The following is a 10,004-nucleotide window of genomic DNA, read 5'->3' on the forward strand; positions in this document are numbered from 1 at the left end:
AAATATTGAATAAGAAAATCAAAGCGACAGAGGCAACCTCCTCGAATCCAAAACCCTCGAAATCACACCCAATTATCTGAAATTCAATCTTCTCTCTCCCAAATTCAAGCTTGTAAAAGACCTAATTTCAACTTCCCCCACCGAAGCTTTCCTCAATCGCTCTCTATGCGTTTCAATTGGCTGTAATTTCCCCCAATCCGAAACCAGCAGCGGTGAATTTCCATGGCGACAGTCACTGCAACATGCTCTCCCAGCTCCCTCCAGCTTCGCTTAGCTTTCAATTGCGGCAATTGCGGTAAAGCCTCCTCCGTTCTCGTACGTAGGCGATTGGGGAAGCTGGATCGTCGGGCTCGAGTGCTCTGCGTTGCTCAGGGCAATGAGAGGTCCGGGGCTGAATTGGAGCCCCGTCGCAATGGGGGTTCGTGGGTCTGGTCGAATTCAAATGCTGACGGGTTTAAAGGGTGGTCCGGTTCAGATAATGGGGAAGAGTCATTGGACTCACAGAGGAAGAAATGGATTGGAGGTAATAATTGTTCGACTGTATTAGATTGGCGTTTTCTTATCAGTTATGCTCTGTCTGGCTGCTAACATTTTTGGAGTAGTTTGCTTTCAGGAACTGTGGGAGCTGGAGTTGCCGGAGTCGTTCTTGTTGCGGGGCTTACTTTCGCAGCATTGTCTTTGGGAAAGCGAAAGAATTCGAGTAAGTAGCTGCCTTATTTCTTTCGATAATAATCAAGCTCTGAATTACATGGACTGAAAATTTGATGACGTTGATGGAAATTGAAGTATTTGTATCTTGTATTGTTTATGGTTGTGTATGATATGTGTTTTATGGAACAAGTTTGCCTTGAACTGCAGTCGACGTATTTCTTGTTTTTGGCTATATGTTAAAACGTATGTGGATGTATTCAGGCCCAAAACAACAGATGGAGCAGTTAACAACGCAGCAGGAGCGATCATTGACATATGATGATGAAAATCATGGAAGTGCAGAAGATGTAGATGATCAAAGCAATGTGAAGAATGATGCTAGTAGTAGTCCGGAAGGAAGGACAGGTACTAATGAGGATTCTTCTTCATCTCCAGAAATTGATGAGTCTTCCAGTGAAATTAGAGTTGATAATGATTATGATATAGGGGGTTTGTCTGTGCAAGATTTTAAAAACACAGCCGGAGGTACTGAAGCCAATGCCATCAATAATGCTTCTGATAAAGGAGATTCACCACTTGAATCAACTTCCGATGACAAATCAGTTGAACCTGAAACATTCACAAGGAAATTTGATCTGTCTGAATCTGATAATGGCAATGATTCATTTGTTGCCTCTGAGATTGAGGGTTTTGACAGCAGCCTTGCTGTAGGTATAGGAGATTTGGCTTCTGAACTTAAAGGGAACCTAGTGAGTGTCGAACCAACTAACTTGCAAGCCTCTGATTCAAACCTTAGCACTGAACCCCAGGATGGAATACCCGGGAGAAGTGAAAATCATATTTCCACTTTTGAGTCTTCTTCTTTAAGTGCCATTGCACATGAACACAATGTACCTGTAGCTGTGTATGTTTCACTTACTTCACAGTCAAACACAATTTTAGAACCTCAGGTATCATCTGAAGATAACATAGGGACTGTACCCTTATCTTCAACCCAAGAAAACCTTGAAATGAGCAAAACACTGCAGGTTTTAGCTGAGGGAATTAGTTCATCCCTGGAAAAGAATACCATAATTGAAAGTGAGTTGTCTAGAAACAAGTCACAATTACCAAATGCTGGGAATTCCTTCTCTTCTGCTGGCAATGGCATACCTGCTCCAACTGTGGTTTCTGCAGCTCTACAGGTGCCACCTGGGAAGGTTTTGGTTCCTGCCGTTGTTGATCAGGTTCAGGGGCAGGCATTCGCAGCGCTGCAAGTGTTAAAGGTACTGATATATTGTCATATTTTGCTTCTAATTTCCTTGTTCCAAAGTCTTTACAACAATTTCTCTGTATGAACATTCAATCGTATTGTTGCATTTGAGTCCTTTAGTTTGACAAATTTTGAATTGGAAATCTTCGACACAGATTGCGATGTTGTTCTCATTATTTTTTATGGTTTTGGTTGCATAGATTGTAAGCCAGTTTCCATTCTGTAATTTGAATATGACAACTGTTTCAGGTCATAGAGGCTGATGTTCAACCTGGTGATTTGTGTACACGACGTGAATATGCTCGTTGGTTGGTTTCTGCAAGTAGTGCTCTTTCAAGGTATAAAACCCTCCTTGACAAGATATAAATATTCGCAACATTATTTTTTTATTTTTGTGAGGCATATTATAGGTCTACACGTACTGACATAATTTCTTCTGTGTTAACTGTAGGAACTCAATCTCTAAAGTATATCCTTCTATGTATATTGAGAATGTTACCGAGCTTGCATTTGATGATATTACACCTGAAGACCCTGATTTTCCATCCATTCAAGGTTTGAGCATGTTAGATTTCTGTGGTGTAGCTTAAGTGATAGTGTGATAGGCTTTGTTTGCTTATAGTTTCTCTGCATCCATTCAGGTTTGGCTGAAGCTGGACTTATTTCTAGCAAGCTGTCAAGAAAGGATATGCGTTCTTCCATGGATGAAGATGAAAGTCCATTCTACTTCTCTCCTGAAAGGTAGTATATTTAATTCCTTGTAATGTAGTGCTCTCTTCAGTTTGTTGTTTCATTAAAATCACTTGGCATTATTTTGGTCTAGTTCTAAATAAGCCGGGTGTATCTCCTCCAAACCAATTATCCTGACCGTTCATGATTGAAAATTTACAAGTACTTGTTTCGTTGCATGGTCTCATTACCTTTGGAAATTAGCTGCTCTAGTTGTGAGGCCTTGCAGTATATTTTAGTAACTTATCTATATTTGTTTAATATGTTTCTCTGCTTGCGTTTAAATGTTCATCGATTTGCTTTTTGTTCCAGAATTTAGGCTAAATTACATAGGTAATGGTTTTTCTTATTTTCCTTTTTTTTTTGTGTGCAATTCCTTGCTGCAGCCCTCTATCACGGCAGGATCTTGTAAGTTGGAAGATGGCCCTAGAGAAAAGATATCTCCCAAAAGCTGACAAGGAGGTTGTTAACAGTATAAGCTTGTTTTCAGTTTTATTCTTTTTGAGCTACTCTTCTGCTTGTAGGTCTCAATACTAATTCTCTACTTATTATTCTGAATTATTAATTCTCTACTTGTTATGTGCATTTGGACAGGTCCTCTACCGAATTTCTGGTTTTATAGACGCTGATAAGATACATCCAGATGCATGTCCTGCACTTGTTGCTGACCTATCTGGAGAACAGGGTATTATTGCTCTTGCATTTGGTGAGTCATGGCTCGTAACTGTATTTCTAATATTCACACAATTTTACGGGTTTGATAGTTGACATTTCTTTCAATTTTGATTTAAAGGTTACACCAGACTCTTCCAGCCGGATAAGCCAGTAACAAAAGCCCAGGCTGCTATTGCCCTTGCAACCGGAGAGTATTCTGACTCAGTGAGTGAGGAGCTTGCACGTATTGAAGCAGAATCTATAGCAGAAAATGCTGTGGATGCACATAATGCTTTAGTAGCTGAAGTTGAAAAGGATGTGAATGCAAATTTTGAGAAGGATCTTTCCTTGGAGAGGGAAAAAATTGATGCCGTGGAGAAAATGGCTGAAGAAGCAAGACGGGAATTGGAAAGGTTAAGGTCTAAGAGAGAGGAAGATAATATTGCCTTGATGAAGGAGCATGCAGCCGTTGAATCGGAAATGGAAGTTCTGTCCAAGTTAAGGCATGAGGTGGAGGAACAATTGCAGAGCCTAATGAGTAACAAAGTGGAGATATCCTATGAAAAAGAAAGAATTAGCAAACTTAGGATTGAAGCGGAAACCGAAAGCCAGGAGATTGCACGCCTACAGTATGATCTAGAGGTTGAACGGAAAGCCTTATCCATGGCCAGGTATTTAGCTTCCAAGTCCTATGCATCTGTTAGGCATCTAGTGAATTCGTATTTTTTCACCCAACATTCTAGGACTTTAATCTTTTTAATCCAGGGCTTGGGCAGAAGATGAGGCAAAAAGAGCAAGAGAACATGCTAAAGTACTTGAGGAGGCTAGAGATCGCTGGGAGAGGCAGGGAATCAAGGTAGTTGTTGACAACGACCTCCGAGAAGATGCCTTGGGTGAGGTTACATGGCTCGATGCTAGCAAGCAGTTCTCGGTTGAAGGAACTGTCAACAGAGGGGAGAATTTAATGGACAAGCTGAAGGCACTAGCAACAAATATAAAAGGAAAATCCCGAGATATAATTGATCAGATCATCCAAAAGATAGCCTTGCTCATATCCAATTTGAGGGCGTGGATCCTCAAGGCAGGAAAAGGGGCTGCAGAACTAAAAGACGCCGCCCTTTCAAAGGCCAGTAGATCTGCCCAAGAGCTGCAGCAAAGCACCTTGGAGTTTAGCTTGGCCGTCAAAGAAGGTGCCAAGCGTGTCGCAGAAGATTGTAGGGAAGGAGTGGGGAAACTCACTCAGAAGTTTAAGGCATGACCGCGATCGCTTAACAGTAAATTTTGGACGTCGGGCTGTTGAGTAGTCAGAAATGTAAAACAGTTTTGAGAATTTGTCGATGAAGGGCACAATCCATCATGATTCATATAGAGAGTATTTATACCACTGATGCTTAGCTAGGCAGTCTTTTGTAATAAGTACACAATCACATATCTGAACTGTAGTAAAATTGCCCCCCTCACACTTTGAATGGAATGGTTAAATCCAGAAAAATAAGATTTTCCTTGAATCAAAGATTTGTTTTCTGTTCATTTTATTCTAGTTTTTTATTTCACCTTATTTTCCGTCGCCACAGAGTCATGTTGGCTCGAACAGTATAAATGATCCTATCATATGTCTGGTGAAAAAAATTAACATAAAAGTGAGAAATTGTGAATCGCATTGCTACTCTTCCTTGCTTCTCTAGGTCTTGGTTGCTCCGATCCGCTTCGATGTCTCCACCCCCGAGCACCCGAAAAACCTGACTCGTCGGTTGCTTCCTGCTCTATTAAAGCTTAGTGTAAGAAATACTATTAAATCGTAGTATCAATTGATCAACACACTAATACGGACAACTAAAATTTCAAGTTTGCTTTTTAACGCAAATTTGGAAGGAATGTCATGAATATATCTTAATTTAATTAAGCACCGGATACATTTTTCTTTTAACTTGTAAGTGAGATGTTTCAAATTCAACTCACATTAATCACGAGATAAAATCATATTGTTTCATACCTAATTAATTTTTTTTTTTTTTTTTGACAAACCTAATTAAGAATTCAAGACTAATCAAGCTCAACTCACGTATGGTTAAAGAAGAGTGAAGAGTTACTGCCACAATTATTTCTCATCACAAATTCACAATATGTAAAGAACAGTGCTTTTTACATGCATACTTTTACCATTCACATACTCTTATTAAAATTTTAACCATTACTTTTTTTTTTAATTTATTCAATTCACGAACCGAAAATTAAGAGGGTTATGTGAATTTTTTTACCACAGTACGGTAGCGGAAAAGTGAATGATACGAAACAAATGCCACTGTAAATCGACCGAATTTATACAACTGCCACTGCCAAAGGAAGCCAACAGTGATGATTGGCCTTAACCGCGCACCTTCGTCATGTTTCCACCCCCTTCCAAGCACAGATTTAAATATCGATATTATCGGCGAAATATCGCCGATAATATCGATTTTTCCGGTCGGCGATATTTTAACTGGTTTCCGTGGGGTTTTCGGCCAAATATCGCGATATTATCGATAATATCGATAATATCGCGATATTTGGAAATTATCGGCGAAATATCCATGGACGGTGGAATCGGAATCCGAGGCGACGTCGGAGAAGAACGCCGGAGACGGTGGGGCGATTCCCGGGCCGGTTTCGTCCCAAAAACCTTGCAAAAACACGAATCTTAACATTAATTTCACAAATATACATCAGATTTCACAAATATACAAACGATTCAAGGCAGGGTGAAGTCGGAGAGATTAGGGTTTAGGGTTTCATGGAATCTCACCTGACGAAGCGGAATACGAACGATCCTTGCTCCGCGGCGCACCTCTGACTTCGCCTGAGCCACGATCAACGGCGATCTCTGTGTGTGTGTGTGTTTGGGAGAAGAGAGATCGGAGAAGGGAGAAGAGAGATCGGAGAATGGAGATGAGAGATCGAGAGATCTCTGTGTGCATGTGTGTGTTTGGCAGAAGAGAGATCGGAGATCTCTGTGAGTCCGATCTCTGTGTGTGCGTGTGTTGGACTTGGATCCGATGTCAACCTGTGGAGCTCTCTGTGTGAGTGTGTGTGTGGGAGAAGAGAAGGGAGAAGAGAGATGGAGAATGATGATCGAGAGAGAGAGAGACTGAGGAGCTCTCTGTGTGTGTGTGTGTTTGGAAGAAGAGAAGGGAGAAGAGAGAACGAGAAGGATCGAGAGAGAGAGAGACTGAGGTGTGGTCTGCGTGCGTGCGTTGTGTGTGCGTGCGATGTGTTTTTGACAGTGATGATGTGTGTGGGTTCCTCCTGTCAGGAGGATAAACTCACTCAATAGTTTTACAATTATTTAGACAATTTCATGCAGCTTTTACAATATTGTGGTTCTAAAGTGTAAAATATTGTACTAATTCATTATATATAAATGATTATGGTGTGTTTAAACTTCTTTCATTAATTACTATATATTTTCTACACTCATAATGTTTGTCAGATCGCTATATAATCAACTTGATAATGTTAAATCCATCATGCAATGCATTTCCTTCCAATTTTTTGTGATAAACTAATAGATAATTGACTAAATAAACATCCTACAAAGTTTCAATAAAAATTTCCAAGTTTTTCTTACAATTTCCGTGGTTTCCATGTAATTTTTATCGATATCGATATTTTACCGATATTTCCATCGATATTTCCGTGTTTTCGGACTACCGATATTTCCGATATCACCGATATTTTCTCCCTTGCTTCCAAGTAATCATAAAATACCAAATGGCCATTGACTTGCAGGTACGACCACCCTCCATTCACTGTTTATTTGATTATTTAACTTAATTTAGTACCAAATTTGTATAATGTACGCCAAACCACGCTTTAATTTCATCCGAAAAACGAAGTCCATGCTCTCAAATCTTGTGAAAATTCTCGTGTCTTTGCCGCGAGACTCCAGTATTTGATCAAAACCGAAATCTTGGTTTCTGGGTATCTGTACTTTCCTTCTCTCTGCTTTTTCCTCTCTTATTTTGGTGTTTGCTGGATGTAGAGATTGTGATCGTTTCAGCTGCTGAAGATTTTATCAGTGCATCAAAAATTCAAAATACAGTAATGGTGGAGACCCAGTTGATCCAACTGAGCTCTTTGTCAAGTTTCAGCTTCTGGGTATGAAAAGAAAGCAGCTTTGGTTCCAGTTTTCAAGTATTCAATTTTGTGTAATTTGGGATCAAATTATATAACATTGTGTTTGATGTGCTTCTACTGAGATTTCTTTTGAACATTAGTCAATGAATACCTGTATTGGGATTGCGAGAATCCGAATGTTTATGTGCTGCTGAAATTTCCTTAGGGATTGGTGTATTGTGAATTCTGAGTTTTGATGTGTCATAGTATGTTTAGAGTAGGACTCAATGTCAATCCTATGTGCGTGTCCTGTCCTTGAGTGTGTTTATTGTCTGGCATGTACCCGCTGGGCGTGGAAGCGATGCCTCCACACAGCGGGTCATGACAGTGAGACTTGGGGCCTTTCCACTGCTGAAGAATTTGAGCCTGTTCCTCGCCTTTGCCGCTACATTCTAGCAGTTTACGAAGATGACCTTCGATGCCCTCTTTGGGAACCACCCGGTGGGTATGGAATTAACCCAGATTGGTTAATCTTGAAAAAGACTTATGAAGATACCGGAGGTCTAGCTCCTCCTTATATATTGTATCTTGATCACAATCATGCCGATATAGTTCTTGCCTTCAGAGGCCTTAACTTGGCAAGAGAGAGTGACTATGCAGTTCTGATGGATAATAAGCTCGGCCAGAGGAAATTTGATGGCGGGTATGTTCACAACGGGCTATTGAAATCTGCTCAATGGGTTATGGATGCAGAATGTGAAATTTTGAAAGATCTGGTGCAGAATTATCCAAATTATACTTTGACTTTCGCGGGACACTCCCTAGGGTCAGGTGTAGCAGCATTGTTAACAATGGTGGTAGTGAAGAACAGGGATAGGTTGGGGGACATTGATCGGAAGAGGGTTAGGGGCTATGCTATTGCACCGGCAAGGTGTATGTCATTGAACCTAGCTGTCAGATATGCAGACGTCATCAATTCTGTTGTGCTTCAGGTAAGTATGTACTAACTCTCTTTGTTCTTATTTTGTACAATAAGTTTAAATGGGTATACATCTTATTATGCTTCTGCAGCCTTAGATTTTATACTTATTGGCATCTTTTGTCTCATATTTGTGTAAAATTTTCATCCCAAAATCTCCTCGTCTTATGTTTATCTGTGTTGGCAATGTGTGGAAGCTTGTTCTTTCATAACTAAATAGAAAAAATGATGTATTCCACCTCTATGAAATTTACTTTGAGAATCTTTAAGTAGTAGTGGTTCTGTCAATACATTCTTAGATTTGATTGTGGTCATTATGCCGGACCAGGATGACTTCTTACCGCGGACTGCTACACCCTTGGAAGACATTTTCAAGTCACTTTTCTGGTATAGATGGCTCTGATCACTGTTTTTAACCTTCATAGCTGAAGGCAAACTAATATTTTGAGAATTAGTTTGGTGATGACATCATTTTGGACTCAGTTTATCTGCATTGAAGTTATATTTGATGCTTTAACAGTTTGCCTTGCATATTGTGCCTACGATGCATGAGGGACACATGTATACCTGAGGAGAAGATGCTCAAAGATCCAAGGAGGCTCTATGCACCTGGCCGCCTTTATCACATTGTTGAGAGAAAGCCTTTTAGGTACCAAGGACAAGCTTTCACTTCTGTTCTTGCTTTAGTCAATGTGCGGTTGTTCTACAATGTGTAAATTCAGATGTGTAATCCAACATAGAATATTAGAGACCTATATTCTGCCTCATTAACTACTATACCTTTCCTATTGGGGATGTTATACAGTAATACCTGATGTCCGGGGGATTTTGACATCCATATTGAACAAAAGATACAACAGTTCAATGGATATTTTGCTGAGCAGGGAGTAACTTCTGATGTTATGCTGTTAAAAGATCTCCCATCTACATACTTTTGTTTGCAGGTGTGGAAGATTTCCCCCCGTTGTCAAGACAGCAGTTCCCGTGGACGGGAGATTTGAGCACATCGTTCTTTCTTGTAATGCCACTTCTGACCACGCCATCATTTGGATAGAGAGAGAAGCCCAAAGGGCTCTGGATGTAAGTTTTTAGCTCAAGCCTCATGTAGATCTTAAAGCTTAAAATCCTCGCCCGGTGTCTGAACCTCTGTACGTGTTTCCCCTCTCTTCAGTTAATGTTGCAGAAAGATCATATTATGGAGATTCCATCGAAGCAAAGAATGGAGCGGCAGGAGACATTAGCCAAAGAACACACAGAAGAGTACAAGGCTGCATTACAGAGGGCTGTCACATTGGCCGTGCCTCATGCATATTCACCGTCTCCGTACGGAACTTTTGACGAGAAGGACGAGGAAGATCACTCATATGGATCAAGCGGGGAATCTTCGTTTGGATCGACTAAGAAAAGCAAGTCCTTCACAGCGCGGTTTTTCTAGAGAAAAGAATGTACGAGAAGGGAGTGATTGTTGTTGTTATTACTATTGTTTGATAAGTAGTGATCGATCATTACTGTAGTTGTTTCAGGTACAAACATGGAGAAAAGAATACATTTGAATTCATTGATTCATTGCTTTTTTCTTGAGCCAAAAGTTGTGGCTTTCTGTGATGCCAAATTAGTTGGAATGAGTTTAAATTCCGAAATTTGGTT

The 10,004-nt window shown here is 40.2% G+C and overlaps 2 protein-coding genes across 6 annotated transcripts; both read left to right on the top strand.

The window, feature by feature from the left end:
- LOC126629286 (uncharacterized) lies at positions 1-4,760 on the top strand. 4 transcript variants are annotated; one of them, XM_050299273.1, is made up of 11 exons: positions 1-523; positions 614-700; positions 913-1,056; positions 1,138-1,916; positions 2,153-2,241; positions 2,355-2,458; positions 2,545-2,644; positions 3,019-3,094; positions 3,227-3,338; positions 3,426-3,957; positions 4,052-4,760. In XM_050299273.1, the coding sequence occupies exons 1-11, from the start codon at positions 223-225 to the stop codon at positions 4,542-4,544; spliced, it is 2,817 nt and encodes a 938-aa protein (XP_050155230.1). In that variant the 5' UTR covers positions 1-222; the 3' UTR covers positions 4,545-4,760. The 4 variants fall into 4 exon arrangements, with proteins under 4 accessions (XP_050155230.1, XP_050155231.1, XP_050155229.1 ...); XM_050299274.1 differs by having other exon boundaries at positions 1,156-1,916; XM_050299275.1 differs by having other exon boundaries at positions 2-523; positions 1,828-1,916.
- Positions 4,761-7,032: 2,272 nt separating this feature from the next.
- On the top strand, positions 7,033-9,923 carry LOC126628574 (uncharacterized). 2 transcript variants are annotated; one of them, XM_050298315.1, is made up of 6 exons: positions 7,033-7,051; positions 7,305-8,370; positions 8,686-8,744; positions 8,878-9,006; positions 9,302-9,437; positions 9,529-9,923. In XM_050298315.1, the coding sequence occupies exons 2-6, from the start codon at positions 7,666-7,668 to the stop codon at positions 9,790-9,792; spliced, it is 1,293 nt and encodes a 430-aa protein (XP_050154272.1). In that variant the 5' UTR covers positions 7,033-7,051; positions 7,305-7,665; the 3' UTR covers positions 9,793-9,923. The 2 variants fall into 2 exon arrangements, with proteins under 2 accessions (XP_050154272.1, XP_050154271.1); XM_050298314.1 differs by lacking the exon at positions 7,033-7,051 and having other exon boundaries at positions 7,063-8,370.
- The last annotated feature ends 81 nt before the right edge of the window (positions 9,924-10,004 follow it).

This window comes from Malus sylvestris, chromosome 7, assembly GCF_916048215.2.
Source record: "Malus sylvestris chromosome 7, drMalSylv7.2, whole genome shotgun sequence".
Classification (NCBI taxonomy): domain Eukaryota; kingdom Viridiplantae; phylum Streptophyta; class Magnoliopsida; order Rosales; family Rosaceae; genus Malus; species Malus sylvestris.

What these genes read in the sequence shown, in the direction of transcription:
- LOC126628574 (XM_050298315.1), top strand. Translation starts at nt 7,666, where the DNA reads ATGTCAATCCTATGTGCGTGTCCTGTCCTTGAGTGTGTTTATTGTCTG. An exon ending in TCAATTCTGTTGTGCTTCAG is followed by an intron (nt 8,371 to 8,685) that starts GTAAGTATGTAC and finishes ATGCCGGACCAG; the next exon opens with GATGACTTCTTACCGCGGAC. An exon ending in ATTTTCAAGTCACTTTTCTG is followed by an intron (nt 8,745 to 8,877) that starts GTATAGATGGCT and finishes ATGCTTTAACAG; the next exon opens with TTTGCCTTGCATATTGTGCC.
- LOC126629286 (XM_050299272.1), top strand. Translation starts at nt 223, where the DNA reads ATGGCGACAGTCACTGCAACATGCTCTCCCAGCTCCCTCCAGCTTCGC. An exon ending in TTCTACTTCTCTCCTGAAAG is followed by an intron (nt 2,645 to 3,018) that starts GTAGTATATTTA and finishes TCCTTGCTGCAG; the next exon opens with CCCTCTATCACGGCAGGATC. An exon ending in TCCCAAAAGCTGACAAGGAG is followed by an intron (nt 3,095 to 3,226) that starts GTTGTTAACAGT and finishes GCATTTGGACAG; the next exon opens with GTCCTCTACCGAATTTCTGG.